At 64.8% G+C, this 25,915-nt stretch overlaps 1 protein-coding gene across 3 annotated transcripts; it reads left to right on the top strand.

Annotated features, from left to right (window-relative positions):
* The first annotated feature begins 535 nt into the window (after nt 1–535).
* PLEKHO1 (pleckstrin homology domain containing O1) lies at nt 536–25,915 on the top strand. Of its 3 annotated transcripts, XM_064175959.1 has the most exons (6): nt 536–1,009; nt 3,885–4,031; nt 16,885–17,025; nt 19,115–19,219; nt 22,441–22,542; nt 23,777–25,915. In XM_064175959.1, exons 1-6 carry the CDS (start codon nt 980–982, stop codon nt 24,632–24,634), a joined length of 1,383 nt encoding a protein of 460 aa, XP_064032029.1. In that variant the 5' UTR covers nt 536–979; the 3' UTR covers nt 24,635–25,915. The 3 variants fall into 3 exon arrangements, with proteins under 3 accessions (XP_064032029.1, XP_064032030.1, XP_064032028.1); XM_064175958.1 differs by lacking the exon at nt 536–1,009 and having other exon boundaries at nt 3,612–4,031; XM_064175960.1 differs by lacking the exons at nt 536–1,009; nt 19,115–19,219 and having other exon boundaries at nt 3,611–4,031.

The raw sequence follows: 25,915 nt of genomic DNA, 5'->3' as shown, positions 1-25,915 counted from the left end.
AGGGACAGATCCCAGGGGCAGGGACAGATCCCAGGGGCAGGGACAGCTCCCAGGGGCAGGGACAGATCCCAGGGGCAGGGACAGATCCCAGGGGCAGGGACAGATCCCAGGGGCAGGGACAGCTCCCAGGGACAGGGATAGATCCCAGGGGCAGGGACAGCTCCCAGGGGCAGGGACAGCTCCCAGGGGCAGGGATAGATCCCAGGGGCAGGGACAGATCCCAGGGGCAGGGACAGATCCCAGGAAGTTTTGGTTGGTACAGGGTGGGGGTGGGGGTCAGGCAGGGGTCGTCTGAGGCTGCTGGGGGGGGGGGCACACAATGATCTGCCCCCATCCCATCCCATCCCATCCCATCCCATCCCATCTGCTGCTGGAGCCCTGCAGCCAGCGAGGGCTGCATCCTGGCGCTGGAGCATCAGCGGAGACAGAAACAAAGAAGAAGGAGGGAAAAGAAGAAGAGGAAGGAGGGGAGGGAGGGAGGAGGGAGGTGGGGGGGGGGGAAGAAACCACCACCCTCGTGGGCTGCGATTCGCCCTCCCCGGTGAACTCCAGACGTCATCGGCGCAGGGCTATAGATGGAGCTCGGCAGCCCAGGCCAGCGCCAGTGCGAGCCCAGCCGAGCTGAGTGATGGTGGCGGCGGCGCTGGAGGCAGCTGGCGGAGGCTGGGGGGATGCTGGCGCAGGATGCTCCCGGAGCCTGCTCTGCCTCTAGCTAAGGAGCTGCGCCGAGCCGCGAAGGGCTGAAGGCGAAGCGAGGGAGGAAGAGGAGGGACTCCGAGGGTTTGCCAGCAGAGCTCTGCTCCCCCACCCCCCAAGAGGAGGCCGTCGGGAGCCCCCCCCCCAAAAGGAGGCCGTCGGGAGCCCCCCCCTCACCTTTTCTTGGATCTTCTCCCCCCCCTCCCCCATCCCTTTCCCCTTCCCCTCCCCTCCCCCTCCCCCCCTCCGTCCCTCAGCCTCCCTCCGGCGCAGCGCCCAAGGAATGATGAAAAAGAACAATTCGGCTAAAAGGGTGAGTGGGGAAGGGGCTGGGGGCTGGGGGCAGGCGGACACGGGCAGGCGGACAGACGGACACAGGCCGGCAGGCAGACGGACACAGGCAGACAGACGGACACAGGCCGGCAGGCAGACGGACACAGACAGACGGACACGGGCAGGCAGACAGACGGACACAGGCAGACAGACGGACACAGGCAGACAGACGGACACAGGCAGGCAGACGGACACAGGCAGACAGACGGACACAGGCAGACGGACACAGGCAGGCAGACGGACACAGGCAGACGGACACAGGCAGGCAGACGGACACAGGCAGGCAGACGGACACAGGCAGACGGACACAGGCAGGCAGACGGACACAGGCAGACGGACACAGGCAGGCAGACGGACACAGGCAGGCAGACGGACACAGGCAGACAGACAGACGGACACAGGCAGACATACAGACGGACACAGGCAGGCAGGCAGACGGACACAGGCAGGCAGGCAGACGGACACAGGCAGGCAGGCAGACGGACACAGGCAGACAGACAGACGGACACAGGCAGGCAGGCAGACGGACACAGGCAGACAGACACAGGCAGACGGACACAGGCAGGCAGACAGACGGACACAGGCAGGCAGACACAGGCAGACGGACACAGGCAGGCAGACAGACGGACACAGGCAGGCAGACGCAGCCAGGCTGGGGCCGGGGGATGCTCTGTGTGTGTGTGTGTGGGTGCTGGGGGGGGGATGCTCTGTGTGGGTGTGGGTGTGGGTGCTGGGGGGGGGATGCTGTGTGTGTGTGGGGGGGTGCTGGGGGGGGGATGCTGTGTGTGGGGGTGGGTGCTGTGGGGGGGGGGATGCTGTGTGTGGGGGTGGAGCTGTTTCGGGGCTCGGGGCTCAGCTCTTTCTTCCTCCCCAGTCGTTTGCTTCGCTTCTGCTTCCCTCCCCGCTCCAAGCAGACGAAAACAAACCCAAAAGCAGCGCTCGGCTCTTCCCCCCCCCCCCCCACCCCCCCAAAGACCCCTCCCCCTCGCTGCCCAGCCCAGAGGCTCCTTTTCCCTTGGGATTCTCCAGGAGATCCTCTGGGATGCCTGGGGGAGGGGTGGGGATGGGGGTGGGGGTGCTAAGGGGGGGGCAGGGAAGCAGCCAGGACGCAGGAGCCCTCCCCGCTCTGTGCCTCTCTCTCTCTGCTGCTCTTCCCAGAGCCCATCCCAAGGAATCATCCCCTCGGATTGAGGGACCCCCAAACCCCCCCCCCCCAAAACCCAACCCTGAACAAGCCACGAACCGCAGGAATAAAAATCAGAGAGGTCGAAAGTGTCCCCTCCCCCCCCCCGCCCATCGCCCTCCTCTTCCTCTTCCTCTTCTCCTGGGCTGAAGGCACCAGACCAGAGCAACCTTCCCTTATATAACGCTCAGGAGCAAAACCCTGCCTGGGATATTTCCTTCCCCCCCCCCCTTTCCCCCCAGTCCTTCCCAAGGGATTCTCCTTGAGCTCAGTGGAAGGGGAGGGGGAGGAAGGTCTGGAGCTGACCCCAGAGGGGAAAAGAGGGGCTGGGGGTGGGTGGGGGAGGTCTGGAAGTGCTTCCCAAGGGATCCTCCTTGAGCTCAGTGGAAGGGGGGGGGGGGAGGTCTGGAAGTGCTTCCCAAGGGATCCTCCTTGAGCTCAGTGGAAGGGGGGGGGGGGAGGTCTGGAAGTGCTTCCCAAGAGATTCTCCTTGAGGTCAGCGGGGGGGGAGGTCTGGAGCTGACCCCAGAGGGGAAAAGAGGGGCTGGGGGTGGGGGTGGGGGAGGTCTGGAAGTCCTTCCTAAGGGATTCTCCTTGAGCTCAGCCGGGGGGGGGAGGCCTGGAAGTGCTTCCTAAGGGATCCTCTTTGAGCTCAGTGGAAGGGGGGGAGGAGGAAGGTCTGGAGCTGACCCCAGAGGGGAAAAGAGGGGCTGGGGGTAGGGGGGGGAGGTCTGGAAGTCCTTCCCAAGGGATTCGCCTTGAGGTCAGCGGGGGGGGAGGTCTGGAGCTGACCCCAGAGGGGAAAAGAGGGGCTGGGGGTGGGGGTGGGGGAGGTCTGGAAGTGCTTCCTAAGAGATTCTCCTTGAGCTCAGTGGAAGGGGGGGGGGAGGTCTGGAAGTGCTTCCCAAGGGATTCTCCTTGAGCTCAGTGGAAGGGGGGGGGGGGGAGGAAGGTCTGGAGCTGACCCCAGAGGGGAAAAGAGGGGCTGGGGGTGGGGGAAGCGAAAGTTGGGCGAAGAAGGAGTGGGAGAGATTGGGGGTGGGGAGAGAACGACCTCGGTCGTGTGCTGCCCCCCCAACCCCCCCCCCCTGCCTGCTCTTCCCTCCCTGCCCTCTCCGTGCCAGGGGCAGGGGGGCTGGGGCTGGGAGTGGGGGGTGGGGAGGAAGGTCTGGAGCTGACCCCAGAGGGGAAAAGAGGGGCTGGGGGTTGGGGGTGCAAGCGAAAGTTGAGCGAAGAAGGAGTGGGAGAGATTGGGGGTGGGGAGAGAACGACCTCGGTCGTGTGCTGCCCCCCCAAACCCCCCCCCTGCCTGCTCTTCCCTCCCTGCCCTCTCCGTGCCAGGGGCAGGGGGGCTGGGGATGGGAGTGGGGGGGGGTGGGGAAGGCGAAAGTTGGTTGAAGAAAGAGTGGAAGAAATTGGGGGTGGGGAGAGAACGACCTCGGTCGTGTGCTGCCCCCCCCAACCCCCCCCCTGCCTGCTCTTCCCTCCCTGCCCTCTCCGTGCCAGGGGCAGGGGGGCTGGGGATGGGAGTGGGGGGGGTGGGGAAGGCGAAAGTTGGTTGAAGAAAGAGTGGAAGAGATTGGGGATGGGGAGAGAACGACCTCGGTCGTGTGCTGCCCCCCCAAACTCCCCCCCCCTGCCTGCTCTTCCCTCCCTGCCCTCTCCGTGCCAGGGGCACCAGGACGGGCAGCAGCCTCCTGCGCCGCCGGAGAAGGTAGGATGGCTGCGGAGGTTCTGCGGGAAGGGAATTTTCCGGGAGATCTGGAAAACTCGCTACGTGCTGCTGAAGGGAGATCAGCTCCTGATGGCCGAGAAGGAGGTAAAGCTCCGCGGGATGCTGCCTGCCCCCCCCCCCGGCCCCCGGCCCCCGGTCCCCGGTCCCCGGTCCCTGCCCCTGCCCCTGCCCTGCTGCGCACCGCAGGCACAGAGCGGAGCGGCCCCGGCCGGGCTGGGAGGGAGGTTCTCATCTCCTCCTCCCCCTCCAGCTCTGATCCCTTCCCCCCCCAACTCTGATCCCTTCCCCCCCCAGCTCTGATCCCTTCCCCCCCAACTCTGATCCCTTCCCCCCCAACTCTGATCCCTTCCCCCCCCAGCTCTTATCCCTTCCCCCCCCAACTCTGATCCCTTCCCCCCCAACTCTGATCCCTTCCCCCCCAGCTCTGATCCCTTCCCCCCCCAACTCTGATCCCTTCCCCCCCAGCTCTGATCCCTTCCCCCCCCAGCTCTGATCCCTTCCCCCCCCAACTCTGATCCCTTCCCCCCCCAGCTCTGATCCCTTCCCCCCCAGCTCTGATCCCTTCCCCCCCAACTCTGATCCTTTCCCCCCCCCGTGGGCTGCTGGGGAGGCTTCGGCAAGGCTCTGCTTGGGAGGCATCTTCCCAGCCCCGGACACGTTGGAGGGATTCAGGCAGCAGGAGTCAAAGCTGCTCCCCCACCCCCACCCCCAACCCCCTCCCCCCAAGGTCCTGCTGCTGCTGGGGAATGGCAGTGCCAAGCTTGCTCCTGTGCCTGGCCTGCTCCTGGGATGCCAGCTGTGGAATCCTGGAATCCTGGGCTGGGCTGGAAGGGACTCAAAGCTCAGCCAGTTCTGACCCCCCCCTGCCATGGGCAGCAGTGTCAGAGCCATGGACTGGGCTGGGCTGGAAGGGACTCAAAGCTCAGCCAGTTCTGACCCCCCCTGCCATGGGCAGCAGTGTCAGAGCCATGGGCTGGGCTGGAAGGGACCTCAAAGCTCAGCCAGTTCCAACCCCCCCCTGCCATGGGCAGCAGTGTCAGAGAGTCATGGACTGGGCTGGGCTGGAAGGGACTCAAGGCTCAGCCAGTTCTGACCCCCCCTGCCATGGGCAGCAGTGTCAGAGCCATGGACTGGGCTGGGCTGGAAGGGACTCAAGGCTCAGCCAGTTCTGACCCCCCCTGCCATGGGCAGCAGTGTCAGAGAGCCATGGACTGGACTGGGCTGGAAGGGACCTCAAGGCTCAGCCAGTTCCAGCCCCCCCTGCCATGGGCAGCAGTGTCAGAGCCATGGACTGGGCTGGAAGGGATTCAAAGCTCAGCCAGTTCCAGCCCCCCCTGCCATGGGCAGCAGTGTCAGAGCCATGGACTGGGCTGGAAGGGACTCAAAGCTCAGCCAGTTCTGACCCCCCCTGCCATGGGCAGCAGTGTCAGAGAGTCATGGACTGGACTGGAAGGGATTCAAAGCTCAGCCAGTTCCAGCCCCCCCTGCCATGGGCAGCAGTGTCAGAGAGTCATGGACTGGGCTGGAAGGGACTCAAAGCTCAGCCAGTTCCAGCCCCCCCTGCCATGGGCAGCAGTGTCAGAGCCATGGACTGGGCTGGAAGGGACTCAAGGCTCAGGCAGTTCCAACCCCCCCTGCCATGGGCATCAGTGTCAGAGAGTCATGGACTGGGCTGGGCTGGAAGGGACTCAAAGCTCAGCCAGTTCTGACCCCCCCCTGCCATGGGCATCAGTGTCAGAGAGTCATGGACTGGGCTGGGCTGGAAGGGGCCCCAAAGCTCAGCCAGTTCTGACCCCCCCTGCCATGGGCAGCAGTGTCAGAGTCATGGACGGGGCTGGGCTGGAAGGGACTCAAGGCTCAGCCAGTTCTGACCCCCCCTGCCATGGGCAGCAGTGTCAGAGCCATGGACTGGGCTGGAAGGGACTCAAAGCTCAGCCAGTTCCAGCCCCCCCTGCCACTGGCAGGGACACCTCCCACCAGCCCAGCTTGCTCAAGGCCTCATCCAACCTGGCCTTGGAGCATCCACAGCCTTCCTGGACAACCTCTTCCAGTCTTTGCCCACCCTCAGGGGGAATAATTTCCTCCTGCTGGCTCAGTCCAGCTTCTTCCAGCCTGAAGCCATCTCCTCTTGCCCAAGCCCTTGCCAAGAGCCCCTGCCCAGCTCTCCTCAGCTGCTCTGTGGTCTCCCAGCCCTCATCTCCTGGAGGCTTTTTCATGCCCTGAGAGGCTGAGGAGGGCACTGAGGCAGATTCCACTCTGTGTGCACCAAGCTGCCCCCTGCCTGCTCTTGCCTGGCCTGGGCTTTGGTGCTGGCAGCAGAGTTAATTGGATGTGACCATCAGATGCAGGCTGCAGCAGGCCAGCAGCAGCCTCCCACAGCCTCCCCTTCCTTAGCTTCCAGTCTGAGAGATCCATCCTGAGAGATCCAGCAGGAGAAGCCCCCAGGCAGCAGCTTTGCTGCCTCCCCCAGCCCCTCCAGAGCCCCTCAGCAGCCCTGGGCAGAGCTGTGGCCCCCAGGAGGAGGCACCAGGGGCTGCCTGCAGGCAGGACACAGCATCCTGGGGCAGAAACCTGGATCTGAGCCTGGATCTCAGGAGGTTTCCTCCTCCAAGTGGAGTTTACCCCTTGAAGGGCACCTCAGGGTGGGCTGCTGGGCAGCTGCTCTGCTGGGGAGATAAGAAGGTGCCAGGAGGTAATTTGATTTAGAGGCTAATTGAGTCACAGGGCAGGGCCAGGTGCAGAGGGATCAGAGGTGATTAGGACACAGAAATAGCTGGGAAGGGGCTGGAAGCTCAGGTGGAGCTTAGCTGTGTGCTGGAACCTCACCTCTGGGCTCTGCAGGGCTCCAGAAGCAGAGAGAGGAGGTTGGCACTGGCAGGAGTGTGGGCAGCAGCAGGGCAAGGGTTAGGTTCTGCTGCCCCTCTGAGAGCCTGCAGGAGAGCAGCCCCAGAGGGGCTCTGAGCTGAAGGGGCTGTAGGGGGGGGCAAGAGGCTGGGGCTGGCACCTTGGGAGTGGTGCCAAGGGGCAGCAAGTGGCACCCAGGAGGAGCAGGGCAGGGATTGTGCCCCTGGGCTGGGCACTGGGGAGGGCAGAGCTGCAGTGCTGGGGGCAGGGTTGGGCTGCTGAGTGCCAGGAGGGCATTGAGGAGCTGGAGCAGGGCAGAGAGAAGGGCAAGGAAGGTGGGGAAGGGTCTGGAGAAGTTCTCAGTGCTCAGCAAGAGGCTGTGGGGGGCAAGAGGCTGGGGCTGGCACCTTGGGAGTGGTGCCAAGGGGCAGCAAGTGGCAGGCAGGAGGTTGTGTGTGAGCAGGAGGAGAAAGTTGTTTGTTGTGAGGGTGCAGGAGGCTGGAGCAGGCTGCCCAGAGAGGCTGTGGAGCCTCCTGGTGTGCAGAGCTGCCAAGGCCTGCCCTGGGCACTGTGCTGCTGGGCAAGCTGCTGGGGGTGCCCTGCTGGGGCTGGGGGGGGGGGGCAGGAGATGCTCTCCAGAGGGTCCCTGCTGGGGCTGGGGGGGCAGGGGCAGGAGATGCTCTCCAGAGGGTCCCTGCTGGAGCTGGGATGGGGCAGGAGATGCTCTGCAGAGCTCCCATGCTGGGATTGGAGTCTCCAGGGAGGAGCTGTGGGGGCTGGGGGTTGGTGCTGCAGAGCTGCTCAGGGTGGCAGAGCAGCAGGAGCCCTGGGGGCAGCCAGAGCCTGGGGCTGAGGGAAGGCAGAGCCCTTGCTGGGGGCAGGGGGGGGAAGGTTTGGTGGCAGGAGGGGATCTTGCAGCAGGCAGGCAGGGCACAGAGCCTGCCCTCGGTGCTGCCCTCGGTGCTGCCCTCCTCAGAGCTGTGACTCTCCCCAGCCCCTCGGCAAGCTCCGAGGGGCACGGAGCAGGCAGTGGCAGCTGCCAGGCAGAGGTGGCACAGCTGGAAGGAGTTTTGGTGCTGCTGCAGGTTCTGCCAACTGGAGCCAGCGCTGGAGGTGCTGCTGGAGCAGAAGTGGGCTGGGATGCAGCTGGAGCCTGAGCTGCTGGAGCCAGGGCTGGGCAAAGCAGGCAGCAGGAGCGAGTGCCAGGGGGCAGGAGCTGCCTGCTGGGGTCCCAGCTCAGCTGGGCTGGGGGGGGGCTGGGCGGGGTGGGGCTGTGCTGCTGAAGCCACTGAGAGGCCTCCTGGTGCCGGCAGGAGGCTGCTTGGTCCCTCGGGTGGGTGGGAAGGGAGAGTGGCAGTGAGGGGGCACAGTGAGGGGCACAGTGATGGTGGCACAGTGATGCTGGCACAGTGAGGGGCACAGTGATAGTGGCACAGTGAGGGGCACAATGAGTGGCACAGTGATGCTGGCACAGTGCTGCTGGCAGAGTGAGGGGCACAGTGATGGTGGCACAGTGATGGCAGCATAGTGATGGTGGCACAGTGAGGGGCACAGTGATGGTGGCACAGTGATGCTGGCACAGTGAGGGGCACAGTGATAGTGGCACACTGAGGGGCACACTGAGGGGCACAATGAGTGGCACAGTGATGCTGGCACAGTGCTGCTGGCAGAGTGAGGGGCACAGTGATGCTGGCACAGTGAGTGGCACAGTGATGCTGGCACAGTGATGCTGGCACTCAGAGCTGAGGCTGCAGGGAGGTTGAGTTGTGCCTGGGGGCAATGCTTTGGGCTGCCTCCCCCGGGGCAGGTGTCTGAAGGGTGGGCAGAGGGAGGAGGAGCTGGGCCTGGTGGAAGCAGAGGCAGGAGGCTGTGCCAGGCAGCAGCTGCCTACAGGTGGCACAGAGCACAAGTGGGCTGCATTCTGCCTGAGCTCAGCACCTGCTCTGTGCCCCTGCCCCAGAGCTGGGCCAGGGCAGCAGTGCCATGCTCTGTGTGGCAGAGCTCCCTGCAGTGCCATGCTGCTGTGTGGCAGAGCTGCTGCAGTGCCATGCCCTGTGTGGCACAGCTCCCTGCAGTGCCATGCTCTGTGTGGCACAGCTCCCTGCAGTGCCATGCTGCTGTATGGCAGAGCTGCTGCAGTGCCATGCTCTGTGTGGCACAGCTCCCTGCAGTGCCATGCTCTGTGTGGCAGCCAGGGCCAGAAGAAGGGCCCTCAAGCTGTGGCAGGGCAGGCTGAGGCTGGGTGTGAGGAGGAAGCTGTTGGCAGAGAGAGTGATTGGCACTGGCATGGGCTGCCCAGGGAGGTGGTGCAGTGCCCATGGCTGGGGGTGCTGAAGCCAAGGCTGGCTGGGGGCACTGAGTGCCATGGTCTGGTTGGTTGGGCAGGGCTGGGGGAGAGGTTGGCATGGCTGAGCCTGGAGCTCTCTGCCAGCCTGCCTGGCTCTGTCCTTCTGGGCATACCTGGCCCAGGCTCTGCCCACCCTCAGCCACACCAATTTCTCCTCCTCTCCACTCTCCCCTCTTGGAGCCTCAAATCTTCCTCCTCTTGCCCTGGGACAGAGACTCAAAACTCTGCAGCAAACATCCAACTCCTCTGCTGCAAATTCCTTTTGCTACCTCCAAGCCCCTGGAGCAGCCTGGACCTGCTGGGAGCAGCTCCTGGGGCGCCTTTGGTGCTGCTGTTCAGAGCTGCTCTGAGGCTGAGCCCCCCCAGAGCACAGAGAGAGACTTGCTCAGGAGCCAGAGCAATGCTCCCAGCCCCTCCCTGGCAGCCCAGAGCAGCCCACGAAGGGTTAAACCCCACAGCTCCTGCATGCTCCCACTGCATCCATGAATCCCAACCAGACCTTTCCTTCCTTTGCCCTGAGTTTTCCACCGGGGGGGGCAGAGCTCCTCAGCTCCCTGGCATGAGCTGGGAATTGCCTGGCTCACCTCTTGGCACCAGGCAGGTTGTGGCTGTGCCCTCCCTGGAGGGTGCTCAAGGCCAGGATGGATGGGACCAGGGCTGGCAGGAGGTGTCCCAGGTGGAACTGGATGAGCTTTAAGGTCCCTTCCAGCACTAAACCATCCCCATGGATCACTGAATCCCTTGGGAAAGAGGTCAGCTGAGGGCAGGAGGTGGAGGCTGCAGCAGGGGAGCAGTGGAAGTGCTGCCAGCTGAGCACAGCTCTGGGAGCTGCAGGGGCTGGCAGGAGGTGCCAGTGCCAAATTCCCATCGATGTCCACATCGATTCCTGCTGGGAGCTGCTGTGCTTTTGCAGCTGCCTGCCTGGGGCCTGGAGCTGCAGGTCAGAGATCAGCCCTGCTTGGCTGGGGAGGAGTGGATGGGAGCTGGAGGAGGGGAGCTGGAGGCTGGAGGCAGATCACAGAGTGGCCAGGTCTGGCGCCCCCAGCACAGGGAGGGACCTGGAGCTGCTTGGAGAGGGTACAGAGGAGGGCATCAGGATGGGCAGAGGCTGCAGAAGCTCCCCTGTGGGGGGCACAGGCTGGCAGAGTTGGGGCTGGAGAGGAGAAGGCAGCAGGGAGAGCTGAGAGCAGCCTGGCAGAGCCTGGAGGGGCTGCAGGAGAGCTGGGGAGGGACTTGGGACAAGGGCTGGGAGGGGCAGGAGGAAGGAGTATGGATTTGGGCTGGGAGAGGGGAGAGGGAGAGTGGAGAGGAGGCAGAAGCTGTGGAGAGTGAGGCTGGGCAGAGCCTGGCACAGGCTGCCCAGGGAGGCTGTGGACACAGCAGGGGTAGAGGCTCCACTGCCTTCCTCCTCCTGAGAGCTGAGAGCTGAGAGCTGAGGCTGCCTCCTCCCAAGGGTCCCCAACCCACACCCACCCCACCCACCCCCTCCAGCTGCTGCTTGCCTGCTGGGAACCCATCGAGGCAAACTCTCTGCTGGGCCAACCCTGAAGGCTCTTTACCTGCCCCAAGCTCCCTGAAGCCCTGGAGGAGAGCAGCCCCCCCGGGATGGGGGTCCAGGGTTGGGGTCTGCTGCTCAGCCTCCTGCAGCTTTCTGCCTCCCCAGGGGCTGGGTTTTACCTGGGGACAGGCTCTGGGACTGCCCTCAGTGCCCCTGGCTTGCTCTGCTCTGTGCCCCATGGCCACCACCTGGCCTCAGAGCCTGCCCCAGGGCACAGAGGAGCTGCCTGCTGCTGCTGCTGGGCTTTGCCTTCCCTCTCCCTGCTCTCTGCTTTCACTGCAGGATGCCTGCCCTGGCACTGCCCCCTCCTGCTGCTGGCTCAGCCTGGGAGACAGAGCACAGCTACCCTGGGGCTGCTCTGGAACCAGAGGGAATCCCAGAGCCAGGCAGGCTGGCAGAGAGCTCCAGGCTCAGCCATGCCAACCTCTCCCCCAGCCCTGCCCAACCAACCAGCCCATGGCACTCAGTGCCCCCAGCCAGCCTTGGCTTCAGCACCCCCAGCCATGGGCACTGCACCACCTCCCTGGGCAGCCCATGCCAGTGCCAATCACTCTCTCTGCCAACAGCTTCCTCCTCACACCCAGCCTCAGCCTGCCCTGCCACAGCTTCAGCCTCTGTGCCCTGCTTCTGGCCCTGCCTGCCTGGCACCAGAGCCCAACCCCAGCTGGACACAACCTCCCTGCAGGCAGCTGCAGGCAGCAATCAGCTCTGCCCTCAGCCTGCTCTGGGCCAGGCTGCACCCCCCCAGCTCCCTCAGCCTCTCCTCACAGGGCACAGCCCCAGGCCCCTCCCCAGCCTTGCTGCCCTGCTCTGGGCACCTGCCAGCCCCTCAGCAGCTCTCTGCAATGCAGGAGCCCAGAGCTGGGCACAGCACTCCAGGGCTGGCCTGAGCAGTGCCAGCACAGGGGCACAAGAACCTCCCTGCTCCTGCTGCCCACACTGCTCCTCAGCCAGCCCAGGCTGCCCTTGGCACTGCTGCCCACCTGGGCACTGCTGCCTCCTCTGCAGCTCCTCTCTGCCCCTCTCCCAGCTCAAAGCCATTGTTCCTCCTGGCACTGCCAACCCTTGTCCCAAGTCCCTCCCCAGCTCTTATGCAGCCCCTCCAGGCACTGCCAGGCTGCTTCGAGGTCTCTCTGGAGCCTTTGAGAGGGGAAGGGACCAGAGGATTTGGCAGGAGCAAGGCCCAAGCTGTTCTCCTGCAGCCTCTGCTGGCAGCTGTGGTTCAGCTGTGGTTCAGTTTTGGTGAGGCTCAGCCCAGCTGTGCTGCTCCAGGTGCAGTCAGAGCCTGGCTCTGGGCACTCCAGGTCCTCTCCAGCACCATCTGCACCCCCAGGGTCTGCTTGGGAAGTGCCTGGAGGGGCTGCAGGAGAGCTGGGGAGAGACTCTTCAGAAGGGCTTGGGGTGATGGGCCCAGGGCCAATGGCTTGGACCTGGAGCAGGGCAGATTTGGGTTGGTTCTGCACCAGGAGGTTGGGGACAGACTGGAAGAGGCTGCCCAAGGCTGTGGTGGAGTCTCCATCCCTGCAGACATCCAAGCTCAGCCTTGCTGTGGCCCTGGGCAGCCTGCTCTGGTTGGAGCTGGCCCCTAGGTGCCAGGATGCCCTTGGAGGGTCCCTTCCAAGCCCCCTGCAGGCATTGTGGGAGGGAAGAAGCCTTTGGGATCTCAGCTGCCAGGAGCTGCCAGGGCAGGCTCCGTGTGTCTGAGGGGGGAGGGAAGGGCTGGGCAAGTCCCAGTGACCTACATCAGCCAACATCTGGAGCAGGCTCTTGTGCCTCAGCTGCTGCAGGCTCAGGGCTGGGGGGAAGGGGAGGCTCAGCTTTCCCAGCTGCAGGAGCACAGGGAAGGATTCAGGCAAGATTGGTGGGAAGAGAGGGCCTGGAGGATGGGAAGGGGTCAAAGCTGATCAGCAGTGTGTGGGGCCAGACCCTGGAGAGGCAGTTCTGGGTCTGCTGGGAGCAGCCTGCATGCAGCAGCTGCTGTCAGGGGCAGGAGCCAGCAACTCCCCTGGGGCTTCAGAAGAGCTGAGTCCAGCTCCTGCCTCCCAACTTGAGGAGAACCTCCAGGGATGGAAGGGATGAAGGAGCTGCCAGAGGGCAGGGATCCACCCAGAGGGACCTGGGCAGGCTGCAGAGCTGTGCCCAAGCCAAGCTCAGGACATTCAGCCAGGCCAAGTGGAAGGTCCTGCAGCTGGGTGGGTGCAGCCCCAAGCACAGCTCCAGGCTGGGTGGGGAATGGCTGAGAGCAGCCCTGAGGAACAGCCCCTGGGGGTCTGGGCTGAGGCAAAGCTCCACAGGAGCCTGCAGGGTGAGTGCAGCCCAGACACAAGCCTGTGCTGGCTGCAGCCAGAGCAGTGTGGGCACAGGGCAAGGGAGGGCATTGTGCCCCTTGGCTCTGCTCTCCTCAGCCCCTACCTGCAGCCCTGGGGGCAGCTCTGGAGCCCCCAGCACAAGCAGGACATGGAAGTGTTGGAGCCAGCCCAGAGGAGGCCACCAAGATGCTGAGAGGGCTGCAGCAGCTCTGCTCTGAGCACAGGCTGAGAGAGTTGGGGCTGTGCAGGCTGGAGAGGAGAAGGCTTCCAGGAGCCCTTGGAGTGGCCTTGCAGGGTCTGCAGGAGGGCTGGGGATGAGAGGAGGAGGAGGAGGAGGAGGAGGAGGGGAATGGGCTTGAAGTGTCAGAGGGGAGATTGAAAGTGGATGTGAGGAAGAAGTGAGGGGGGTGAGAGCCTGGCACAGGTTGCCCAGGGAGGTTGTGGAGCACAGAAGCACCCAATGGGATCAAAGATCCCATTGGGTGCTTCTGTGCTCCACAACCTCCCTGGAGGTGCTCAGCACCAGGCTGGATGAGGCCCTGAGTGACCTGAGCTGTCCCTGCCCATGGCCCTGCCTGATCCTTGAGCTCCCTTCCAGCCTAAACCCTTCCATGATTCCTCAGGCACTTCCAGCTGCTAATTTCATCTCTTTTCACTGCTTCCAAAGCTGGCTCCAAAGAAGCCTCTCTTGGGCCTCTACTGCACAGCAAAGGAGTGGGGAATTCCTTCCTGGAAGCACATGGAATGGGGTGGAGCCCTCCCAAGGAATCCCAGAGCTCCATCCAGGAGCTGAGCTGCTGCTGCTGCTGCTGCTGCACTGCAGGTCCCAGCTGGTGACTGAGAGGGATTGGAGCCCATGGGGGAAGCTCAGGGGCAAGGGATGGAGAGAGGCTGGAAGGGACTGCTTGGAGCTCACCCAGCCCAACCCCCTCCCACCTCCCCCCCTGCTCCAGCAGGAGCACCCAGGGCAGGTCACCCAGGGATCAGAAGTGCCCCCAGCAGTGCCCCCTCTGCTCCCCAGGGCTGGCAGCATCCCAGCTCAGCTTGCTTCAGGCTCTCTGAGCAACCTGCTCTGGCTGAGGCTGTCCCTTGCTGGCTGCAGGAGGCTGTGCCAAGGGCAGCAGGGGCAGGGAGGGGACTCTGCCCCTCTGCTGTGCCCTGCCCGGACCTGCCCTGCAGTGCTGGGGGCAGCTCTGGAGCCCTCAGCACAGCACAGGCAGGGACTGGGGGAGCAGGGCCAGGGGAGGCCACAGCAGTGCTGGCAGGGCTGGAAGGGCTCTGCTGGGAGACTGGCACTGCAGGGAGCTGTGCCACACAGGGCATGGCACTGCAGGGAGCTGTGCCACACAGCAGCATGGCACTGCAGGGAGCTGTGCCACACAGCAGCATGGCACTGCAGGGAGCTGTGCCACACAGGGCATGGCACTGCAGGGAGCTCTGCCACACAGCAGCATGGCACTGCAGGGAGCTGTGCCACACAGGGCATGGCACTGCAGGGAGCTGTGCCACACAGGGCATAGCACTGCAGGGAGCTGTGCCACACAGCAGCATGGCACTGCAGGGAGCTGTGCCACACAGCAGCATGGCACTGCAGGGAGCTGTGCCACACAGAGCATGGCACTGCAGGGAGCTCTGCCACACAGCAGCATGGCACTGCAGGGAGCTGTGCCACACAGAGCATGGCACTGCTGCCCTGGCCCAGCTCTGGGGCAGGGGCACAGAGCAGGTGCTGAGCTCAGGCAGAATGCAGCCCACTTGTGCTCTGTGCCACCTGCAGGCAGCTGCTGCCTGGCACAGCCTCCTGCCTCTGCTTCCACCAGGCCCAGCTCCTCCTCCCTCTGCCCACCCTTCAGACACCTGCCCCGGGGGAGGCAGCCCAAAGCATTGCCCCCCAGGCACAGCTCAACCTCCCTGCAGCCTCAGCTCTGAGTGCCAGCATCACTGTGCCAGCATCACTGTGCCCCTCACTGTGCCAGCATCACTGTGCCAGCATCACTGTGCCCCTCACTGTGCCACCATCACTGTGCCACCATCACTGTGCCCCTCACTGTGCCAGCATCACTGTGCCAGCATCACTGTGCCCCTCACTGTGCCACCATCACTGTGCCACCATCACTGTGCCCCTCACTGTGCCAGCATCACTGTGCCCCTCACTGTGCCACCATCACTGTGTACTGCCTGCCTGAGTGCTGCCTGCCTGAGCGCTGCCTGCCTGAGCTCTGCCTGCCTGAGTGCTGCCTGCCTGAGCTCTGCCTGCCTCAGCTCTGCCTGCCTCAGCTCTGCCTGCCTCAGCTCTGCCTGCCTGAGTGCTGCCTGCCTGAGCTCTGCCTGCCTGAGTGCTGCCTGTGGCCCCCTCCCAAGGGGCTCAGCAGTGGGGGGAGGGCAGCAGGGGCCCGGGGCTGGCTGTTCCTCAGCCCAGTCCAGCTCAGCTGTCAGGCTGGGAGGGTAAAAATAGGAGCTGCTAATCCTGCCCCCCCCCAGCTCCTGCTCTGCTCTCTGCTGGGAGGCCACAACTGCTGCTGGGATTGTGCCTTGGGCTGGGCAGAGCCAAACCCTTCTCCTTCCAACCTCCTCTGTCTGCTGCTGCAGTGAGTCCTTCTGGCTCTGAGGGTCCACCAAGCAACCCCCCCCGGTGTCTGCTCACACCTCCTGGGGCCGTGGGGGGCTGCTGAGACCCCAGGGCAGAGCTGAGGGATGGTGATGGTGAAGCTGTCATGGCAGGAAGGGGCTGAGGCAAAGCAATCCTGACTGGCTCAGGGTGGAAGGGACCTCAGGGCTCAGCTCCAACCCCCTCCCCACCTGCCCAAGTTGCTCAGGGTCTCATCCAGCCTGGCCTTGGACCCTCCTCCTTTGCAAGGATCCATCCCTTTGGGAGCAAGCTGCCCCCTCCCCCCCCCTCCCCCACCCCCTGATGCCTGAGCACACAAAAGGACCTGCAGGGAGCAGCTTGGGCTGGGAGAGAGCTGAGATCACAGAGAGGTGGAATGGCTCAGGGTGGATCAGCTGCTCCAAGCCCCCCTGCCATGGGCAGACCTCCTCCAGCCTGGCCTTGGAGCAGCCACAGCCTCCCTGGGCAGCCTGTGCCAGCCTCTGCCCTCCCTGTGCCAGCCTCTGCCCACCCTGTGCCAGCCTCTGCCCTCCCTGCTGCTGCCCAGCTCCTGCCTCAGCTCCACTCTGCCCTGCTCTGCCTCAGCTCCAAACCACTGCCCTGGGCCTGCCTCACACTCCCTCAGCCAAAGGCTCTCTGCAGCCTCCCTGCAGGCTCCCTTCAGGCTCTGCCACAGCTCTCAGCTGCCCCTGGAGCCTTCTCCTCTGCAGGCTGCACCCCCCCAGCTCCCTCTGGCAGTGCCCACAGCAGAGCTGCTCCAGCCCTGCCTCCCCTTGCTGCCCTCCTCTGGCCTCCCTCCAGCAGCTCTGTGCCCTCCTGCTGCTGGGCACAGCACTGGAGCTGAGCTGTGAGCAGAGCCAAGGGGCAGGATCCTCTCTGCCCCCTCCTGCCCTGCTGCCCACACTGCTCTGGCTGCAGCCTTCTGGGCTGCCTGAGGGCACTGCCAGCTCCTGGGCAGCTTCTCCTCCCCCAGCTCCCTCTGGCAGTGCCCACAGCAGAGCTGCTCCAGCCCTGCCTCCCCTTGCTGCCCTCCTCTGGCCTCCCTCCAGCAGCTCCAGCACCTTGCAGCCCTCTGCTTCTCTCCTCTCTACCCACAAACAGTGACCTGGCACCCCCCCAGAACCTCCTCCTGTGCCTGAACCCCCTCCACGTGCATCCAGCAGCCCCCAGCAGCCCCCACCCAGCTCCTTCTCCTTTCTGCCTGCTTTTGACAGCTCCAAACCTGCAACTTCCTGAGCTTTTTTTTTCCCCCCCTGGGGTTGTTTTTTCAGGTGAAAGATGACAAAAGCATCCAGGAGGTCTTTGATCTGAGTGACTATGAGAAGTGTGAAGAGCTCAGGAAGTCCAAAAGCAGAAGCAAAAAGAACCACAGCAAATTTACCCTTGCCCACTCCAGGCAGCCTGGGAACACGGTAAGGAGCCAGGGGCCAGCTCCTGGGCAGCATCCCCAGGGCTCAGCTGCCACAGGAGAAGCTTCTTTGCCTTTGCAGGGAGGGGACAGAGCCCTGGAGATGCTCAGGCAGGGTCTGGAGTCTGCTGGCTTGGGCTCCCCCCCCAGCTGCAGAGGTGCTGGGAGCTGCTGGGCAGAGTCCAGGGCAGGCTGGGAAGGTGCTGAGGGGCCTGGAGCAGCTCTGGGGGGAACAAAGGCTGAGCAGGGTGCCCAGGAGCCAGAGAGGTGCCCAGCAGCCAGCAGGGTGCCCAGGAGCCAGCAGAGTGCCCAGCAGCCAGCAGGGTGCCAAGGAGCCAGCAGAGTGCCCAGCAGCCAGCAGGGTGCCCAGGAGCCAGCAGGGTGCCCAGGAGCCAGCAGAGTGCCCAGGAGCCAGCAGAGTGCCCAGCAGCCAGCAGAGTGCCCAGCAGCCAGCAGGGTGCCCAGGGGCCAGCAAGGTGCCCCCCATGGCCAAGAAGCCCCCAAGGGTCTGCTGGGGGCAGGCAGCAGAGTGTGGGCAGCAGCAGGGCAAGGGTTAGGTTCTGCTGCCCCTCTGCTGTGCCCTGCTGAGGCCACCCCTGCAGTGCCAGGGCCAGCTCTGGGCTCCCCCCAGCTGCAGAGGGCCTGGGAGCTGCTGGGCAGAGTCCAGGGCAGGCTGGGAAGGTGCTGAGGGGCCTGGAGCAGCTCTGGCAGGAGCAAAGGCTGAGCCCTGGGGCTGAGAGCCTGCAGGAGAGCAGCCCCAGAGGGGCTCTGAGCTGAAGGGGCTGGGGGGTGGGGGCAAGAGGCTGGGGCTGGCACCTTGAGAGTGGTGCCAAGGGGCAGCAAGTGGCAGCCAGGAGGAGCAGGGCAGGGATTGTGCCCCTGGGCTGGGCACTGGGGAGGGCAGAGCTGCAGTGCTGGGGGCAGGGTTGGGCTGCTGAGTGCCAGGAGGGCATTGAGGAGCTGCAGCAGGGCAGAGAGAAGGGCAAGGAAGGTGGGGAAGGGTCTGGAGAAGTTCTCAGTGCTCAGCAAGAGGCTGTGGGGGGGGCAAGAGGCTGGGGAGGGACTTGGGACAAGGATTGGCAGTGGCAGGAGGAGGGAGAATGGATTTGGGCTGGGAGAGGGAGAGTGGAACTGTGGAGAGTGAGGCTGGGCAGAGGCTGGCACAGGCTGCCCAGGGAGGCTGTGGGTCTCTGGTTCTCTGCTCTGCAGCTTCCCTGGAGGTGCTCAGGGCCAGGCTGGATGAGTCCCTGAGCAGCCTGTGCTGGTGGGAGGTGTCCCTGGGCACGGCAGGAGCCTGGAGCTTGGCTGAGCTTTGAGGTCTCACTCTCAGAGTCTGGGGTTCCCACGAGCTCTCAGCTGGCACTGCCAGGGCTGAGCCAGGGCTGAGGCAGTCTCTAGCTGCCAGCTGCCTCCCACCCCCTCCCACCAGGCCTGAGCTGGCTCTTGCAGGGCTCCTGCTGCCTGCTTGCAGCAGACCAAACCCCCCCCAGCCCACCCCCTGGGGTTGTGTAACACCAAAGGCAGGGGGAGGAGAGGGCACAGTGAGAAGAGGCTGCCCTGGCCCCAGGTGCCCAGAGCCATGGGGGTGAAGTGAAAGTGGCACCTAACAACCCCCCTCCCCCCAGCCAACCTCTCTGGGTGGTACCCTCAGGACTGCTTTGCCCCCAGTGTGCCTCTGCTGCACCAAGGCATGGAGCCTGCAGCTCCTCTTGGAGCTGCCACCGGTGCCACCACCCCGGGGGGGGCAGGGCACTGCCACCTGGGCAGCAGCTGCGGGGGCAGAGCTGCAGCCCTGCTTAAGGAGGGCAAACCCCAGGCTGGGCTGTGTGGGAAGGCAGCAGAGGAGGGGGAGGGGAAGGAGGAACTGTGGTGCCAAGCTCTGGGGCCAGGGAGGGGCCAGGGTCTGGCTGGCAGAGGGCTGCAGGGCAGCTGAGGGCTGCTTTGCAGAGGGCAGCAGGACTGAAGCTGCTCTGCCTTTGCCCCCCCCCCCCCCCCAGAGGCTGTGCCACCTTGGGAGGGCAGGGGGGCACTGTGGCAGCTCCTCTGAGCCCAGCTTGGTGCCCAGCACTGAGCTCCATCCCCTCTTTTGCCAGGCACCAAACCTGATCTTCCTGGCAGTGAGCCCAGAGGAGAAGGAGTCCTGGATCAATGCCCTCAACTCTGCCATCACCCGTGCCAAGAACCGCATCCTGGACGAGGTGAGGCCCCCCCGTGCCCCCCCAGGCCCCTGGCACTCAGCTTCCTGCCTTGGCACTGCTGGAGCCAGCAGCAGCCCCTCCTGCCCTCCCCACCCCCACCCTGAGGGCTCCCTGGACCATGCTCAGAGCCAGCCGAGGGCTCCCTGCCAGCCTCGGGGGGCACAGCGCTGAGGGCAGAGGGGCAGGGGCAGCTGCCAGGCTTTGTGCTCCCCCTGGCAGCCCTTTGCCCAGTGCGATGCCCTCCCCTAGGGCCCAGCCTTGCTTGGGATGGCTTCCCAGGGCTGGCAGCAGCAGGCAGGTCAGAGCTGTTGGCAGAGGAGCTTAAGGGCTGCATGAGCAGTGCCCTGTGCCCTTCAGGGCACCTGGGAGCATGGCACCATCTGCCAGCCCTGCCTGTGCCCTTCATGGCACTGGGAGCATGGCACCATCTGCCAGCCCTGCCTGTGCCCCTGGGAGCATGGCACCATCTGCCAGCCCTTTCTGTGCCCTTCATGGCACCTGGGAGCATGGCACCATCTGCCAGCCCTGCCTGTGCCCTGCCTGTGCCCCTGGGAGCATGGCACCATCTGCCAGCCCTGCCTGTGCCCTGCCTGTGCCCCTGGGAGCATGGCACCATCTGCAGCCCTGCCTGTGCCCTCCATGGCACCTGAGAGCATGGCACCATCTGCCAGCCCTGCCTGTGCCCTTCATGGCACCTGGGAGCATGGCACCATCTGCCAGCCCTGCCTGTGCCCTTCATGGCACCTGGGAGCATGGCACCATCTGCCAGCCCTGCCTGTGCCCTTCATGGCACTCAGAGCATGGCACCATCTGCCAGCCCTGCCTGTGCCCTTCATGGCACCTGGGAGCATGGCACCATCTGCCAGCCCTGCCTGTGCCCTTCAGGGCACCTGGGAGCATGGCACCATCTGCCAGCCCTGCCTGTGCCCTTCATGGCACCTGGGAGCATGGCACCATCTGCCAGCCCTGCCTGTGCCCTTCATGGCACCTGGGAGCATGGCACCATCTGCCAGCCCTGCCTGTGCCCTTCAGGGCACCTGGGAGCATGGCACCATCTGCCAGCCCTGCCTGTGCCCTTCATGGCACTGAGAGCATGGCACCATCTGCCAGCCCTGCCTGTGCCCTTCATGGCACCTGGGAGCATGGCACCATCTGCCAGCCCTGTCTGTGCCCTTCATGGCACCTGGGAGCATGGCACCATCTGCCAGCCCTGCCTGTGCCCTTCAGGGCACCTGGGAGCATGGCACCATCTGCCAGCCCTGCCTGTGCCCTGCCTGTGCCCCTGGGAGCATGGCACCATCTGCCAGCCCTGTCTGTGCCCTGCCTGTGCCCCTGGGAGCATGGCACCATCTGCCAGCCCTGTCTGTGCCCCTGGGAGCATGGCACCATCTGCCAGCCCTGCCTGTGCCCTTCATGGCACTGGGAGCATGGCACCATCTGCCAGCCCTGCCTGTGCCCTTCATGGCACTGGGAGCATGGCACCATCTGCCAGCCCTGTCTGTGCTCCTGGGAGCATGGCACCATCTGCCAGCCCTGCCTGCCCCCCCAGGAGATGCTGTGGCTGAGGGCAGGGCAGTTTCAGCTCTGCAGATGCCTTCCTGCTGCTGCAGGCTCCCACCCGGGAGGTCCAATCCTGCCCTGCTCAGCAGCCTCTGGCATCTTCTGGCTGCCACCTGCCCGAGGTGCCCCTGCTGGAGCAGGAAGGGTAGGAGCAAGCTGAGCTCCAGGAGTCCCATCCCAACCCCAACCAGGCTGGGATTGGCATCTCTGCCAGGCCAAGCAGGCTCTGTGCAGGAGATAGAGGCAGGGAGGGGCAAAAGGATCAACTTGATCCCAAGGCAGGGAGTCAGGAGCAGGGAGAGCAGCAGCACAGGGAGGGGATTCTGCCTCTTGGCTCTGCTCTGCCCTCCCCTGCAGCACTGCAGCCCAGGGAGGGATGCTGAAGGGTTTGGGTTTGCTGCCCACAGTTGGGCAGCACCAGAAGAGCTGCACAGGAGTTTGGCCCTGCAGTGTTTGCTGCACGGAGGGAGGAGGCTGCAGAGAGGCAGAGCTGGAGCAGAGCAAGCTCAGAGCAGGGATTCCTGCAGCACTGCAGCCAGGTCTGGTGCCCCCAGCACAAGGAGGGACCTGGAGAAGATCCAGAGGAGGCCACCAGGATGGGCAGAGGCTGCAGAAGCTCCCCTGTGGGGGGCACAGGCTGGCAGAGTTGGGGCTGGAGAGGAGAAGGCTGCAGGGAGAGCTCAGAGCAGCCTGGCAGTGCCTGGAGGGGCTGCAGGAGAGCTGGGGAGGGACTTGGGACAAGGGCTGGGAGGGGCAGGAGGAGGGAGAATGGATTTGGGCTGGGAGAGAGGAGAGGGAGAGGGGAGAGGAGGCAGAAGTTGTGGAGAGTGAGGCTGGGCAGAGCCTGGCACAGGCTGCCCAGGGAGGCTTTGGTTGCCCCAACCTGGAGGTGCTCAGGTCCAGGCTGGATGAGTCCTTGAGCAGCCTGGGCTGGGGGAGATGTCCCTGGGGCTGGAGCTGGAGGAGCTCTGAGGTCTCCCCTCCAACCTGAGCCATTCCATGACTCCCACAGCCCATTCCCTGCTGGCTCTCCCCTCTGTGCATCCTCTAAGCACACAGAGGTCCCCCCTGGAGCTGCTGGACCAGTGCTGGCCCTCAGCACCGTGCAGAAACCAGGAGGGCAGGGGGGGGGGTTGTAGCTGCCTGGTCAGGATGTGCCCCCAGGAGCAGTGTGAGGGTCAGCAGCCAGAGCTGCTCAGCACCTTGGGAACAGAGGATCCTGGAATGCTTTGGCCTGGAAGGGATCTCAGGAGCTCATCCAGTCCAAGCCCCTGCCCTCAGCAGGGACATTCCCTCTGGAGCAGGCTGCTGAGAGCCTCCTCCAGCCTCACCTTGGATGGCTCCAGGGATGTGGCCTCCACCTCCTCCCTGTCCTGGTGTGAAGAACTCCCAAACAGGAGGTTCGAGTCAGGAGGGGGTCACCGGGGGGGGGGGGGAGTCAGGAAGGGTCCCCCCCTTGCCCCTCAGGGCTCAATGCCTGCAGCCTCAGCTGCTGCCAGTCCAGCCCAGAGACCTCGAGTGGAGGCAGAAGTTCACCACCAGCTGCCAGGAGAAAGGGAACCCTGCAGGAGCAGAGGAGCTGCCACAGCTCCAGAAGGCAGAGGAGGGGCTCAGATGCCCTCTGCTGCCACCTGCTCACTGCCCCTTTGCCACCCCCTCAGGTCACTGTGGAAGAGGACAGCTACCTGGCACACCCCACGCGGGACAGAGCCAAGATCCAGCACTCCAGACGCCCTCCCACGCGGGGACACCTCATGGCTGTGGTGGGTAAAGGAAGTCCTGCAGGGGAGCAGCTCCACGGGGGAGGAGCTGGCAGTGCTGGGGGGCAGCAGGGTGCCCAGGAGCCAGCAGGGTGCCAGGGTGCCCAGGAGCCAGTAGGGTGCCCAGGAGCCAGCAGGGTGCCCAGCAGCCAGCAGAGTGCCCAGGAGCCAGAGAGGTGCCCAGGAGCCAGCAGAGTGCCCAGCAGCCAGAGAGGTGCCCAGGAGCCAGAGAGGTGCCCAGGAGCCAGCAGGGTGCCCAGGACCAGCAGGGTGCCCAGGAGCCAGAGAGGTGCCCAGCAGCCAGCAGAGTGCCCAGCAGCCAGCAGGGTGCCCAGCAGCCAGAGAGGTGCCCAGGAGCCAGAGAGGTGCACAGCAGCCAGCAGGGTGCCCCCATGGCCAAGAAGCCCCCAAGGGTCTACTGGGGGCAGGCAGCAGAGTGTGGGCAGCAGCAGGGCAAGGGTTAGGTTCTGCTGCCCCTCTGCTGTGCCCTGCTGAGGCCACCCCTGCAGTGCCAGGGCCAGCTCTGGGCTCCCCCCAGCTGCAGAGGGCCTGGGAGCTGCTGGGCAGAGTCCAGGGCAGGCTGGGAAGGTGCTGAGGGGCCTGGAGCAGCTCTGGCAGGAGCAAAGGCTGAGCCCTGGGGCTGAGAGCCTGCAGGAGAGCAGCCCCAGAGGGGCTCTGAGCTGAAGGGGCTGGGGGGGGGGGCAAGAGGCTGGGGCTGGCACCTTGGGAGTGGTGCCAAGGGGCAGCAAGTGGCAGGCAGGAGGTTGTGTGTGAGCAGGAGGAGAAAGTTGTTTGTTGTGAGGGTGCAGGAGGCTGGAGCAGGCTGCCCAGAGAGGCTGTGGAGCCTCCTGGTGTGCAGAGCTGCCAAGGCCTGCCCTGGGCACTGTGCTGCTGGGCAAGCTGCTGGGGGTGCCCTGCTGGGGCTGGGGGGGGCAGGAGATGCTCTCCAGAGGGTCCCTGCTGGAGTTGGGGGGGGCAGGAGATGCTCTCCAGAGGGTCCCTGCTGGGGCTGGGGGGGAAGGGGCAGGAGATGCTCTCCAGAGGGTCCCTGCTGGGGCTGGGTGGGGCAGGGTCAGGAGATGCTCTCCAGAGGGTCCCTGCTGGAGCTGGGGTGGGGTTGGGCAGGAGCTGATCTCCAGAGCTCCCTTCCCCCCCAGCCCCCCTCCCACGCTGGGACTCTTTAGGATGCCCTCCGAGCCCTGTGCCCACCACCAGCCCTGGCTTTGCTCCCTTGCAGGCATCTACCTCAACCTCGGACGGGATGCTGACCCTGGACCTGATCCAGGAGGAGGAGTCCTCCCCCGAGGATCCCAGCAGCTGCGAGCGCAGCTTCCGAGTGGACCTGGGCAGGTCTGCGGCGCAGCTGAGCGCTGCCAGGCGCCGCTCGGCTTCCGACGACGCCAAACCCTCCCCGCAGGCTCCCACCGGCAGCCTCCCCCGCAGGGATGGCAGCTCCTGGGGCACGCCTGGGCAGCAGCAGCAGCAGCAGCAGCAGCAGCAGCAGCAGCAGCAGCAGCAGCAGCAGCAGCAGCAGCAGCTGCAGGACTCCTTGGCCAAAGGGACCATGTACACCCCCCAGGTGCCCAAGAGGCTCTCGCAGTGCCAGAAGAGCAGATGTGCCTCCATGGAGGAGATCTTAGCCTGCCGGGACCCTGCCCCACCGCGGGGGGGGCTGAGGAGGGGGCTGGAGGCTCAGCTGGCCCCGGCAGAGCCTGAGCAGCTCTCCAGGATCCAGCACTTGGTTGCCCTCAAGCTGGAAAAGACTCAGGAACTGCTGACGGAGGTGAAAGGCTTTGGAGAAGCCAAGAGGAAGCCCAAGGACTCCTCCTCCTCCTCCTCCACCACCACCACCACCACCACCAGCACCACCAGCACCTCCTCCTCTTCCTCTTCCTCTTCCAAGTCGGACTCAGAAAGGATCCTGCAGGAGTCTGAGAGGTTGCTGGGGGAGGCTTCGTCCACCTGGAGCCAAGCCAAGAGAGTGCTGCAGGAGATCAAGGAGCTGAGGGACCTGTACAGGCAGTTTGAACTGCAGCAGTTGGACTCCAAAGCCAGACAGAGCTCACAGTCCCACTTCAGGAAGAGTATGATGTGAAGAAGGCCAAGCCCTGGGCATAGGGCTGGGGGGAAAGGGGGTCCAGGTGGGGCTGGGGTTGGTTTTTAACTTCCTATCATCATTTACAGGGTTCAAAAGAGCCCAAACCTGCCTCTGCCCACCCCCAGCTTCAGCCTTGCCTCTCCCCTGCCCAAGAAATCCACTCCCAGGTGATGCCTCCTGAGCTTTTAAGCTGCAGCCTTTGCACCTCCCCCCCCAGGCTCTCCCCCAGCCCCAAAGCTTTGCTCATGCCTGGAGGAGAGAAGAGAAGCAGCCAGAAGCTGCCCCCCTGCAGCAGCAGCAGCAGCAGAGGGAGGACCACAGGGGCAGGATGCTCTGGTGGCTCTGCCTGGGCTGCTGTCAGCTCTGCAGCTGTGGCCCTGCCTCACAGCTCCTCCAGCCAAGAGATTCCACTGGGAAGAAAGGACACAGAATTAACCCCCCCCAACCCCCCAACCCCCCCCACCCAAAGCTCAGAGGCTCAGCCCCAGGCAGTGCTTGGAGGTTGCCATCACCCAGGGACTGTCTGGAAGAGGCTTGGGAGGTTGAGGCTGACCTCAGGCTGGGCTGCAGCTGGTGCAGCTCCCCTGGCTGAACCCCCCTGAAGTCGGCTCTTGGAGGGGGGGGGGGGAGTAGGGGTTGGGGGGGGTCCATTTACAACCCTCCAGGCTGTAACAGGTCTGCAAGGTGTGGCCAGGCTCAGCCTCTGCCCCTCCTGGCTCCCCCTCCCCCCTCCCCCAATGTCTTCCTCGCTGTGCACACAGAGCAGCAGAGCCTCGAACCCCCTCAGGGGCTGCTCCGGGGGGGTCATTTTCTGGCTTTTCCTTAAGGTTTTTGCTCCTCTGAGGGGAAATGGCAGAAAATCAGGGGGCTGGGAAGAGGCAGAGCCCAAAGGGGTTGGTTTGGTCCTGCTGTGCCAGCAGCCCCCGGGGGGGGGGGGGGGGGGTTGCCCTAGGACCAGAACCAGGCTTAACCAAACCAGTGAAAGCTGAGCCTGCAGCCCAGGGCTCAGGTGCCCTCCTCAGGGTGATGCCAGGCACTTGGCCCAGCAGCTGGCTCAGTTTTCAGGCCTCTAACAACAGCAGCAAGAGGAGGGAAGGAGGAGCTGAGGATGGATGCCAGGGCCAGGAGGTTGCCAGCCTCGGGGTGGCTGCGCTGGGGGTGGGTTGGGGCTGGGGCAGGGCTGGGTTGGGTCTTCCTTTTGCTGTTGGTTTTGGGACCCAAATGCCCTTCCCCAAGCTGCAAATGCTCCATGCCAACATTAAACCCAGCAGAGTGATC

Source organism: Pogoniulus pusillus, chromosome 43, assembly GCF_015220805.1.
Source record: "Pogoniulus pusillus isolate bPogPus1 chromosome 43, bPogPus1.pri, whole genome shotgun sequence".
Lineage (NCBI taxonomy): Eukaryota > Metazoa > Chordata > Aves > Piciformes > Lybiidae > Pogoniulus > Pogoniulus pusillus.
Note: the sequence above shows the minus strand (reverse complement) of the source record. Positions and strands in the feature narration are given on the sequence as shown.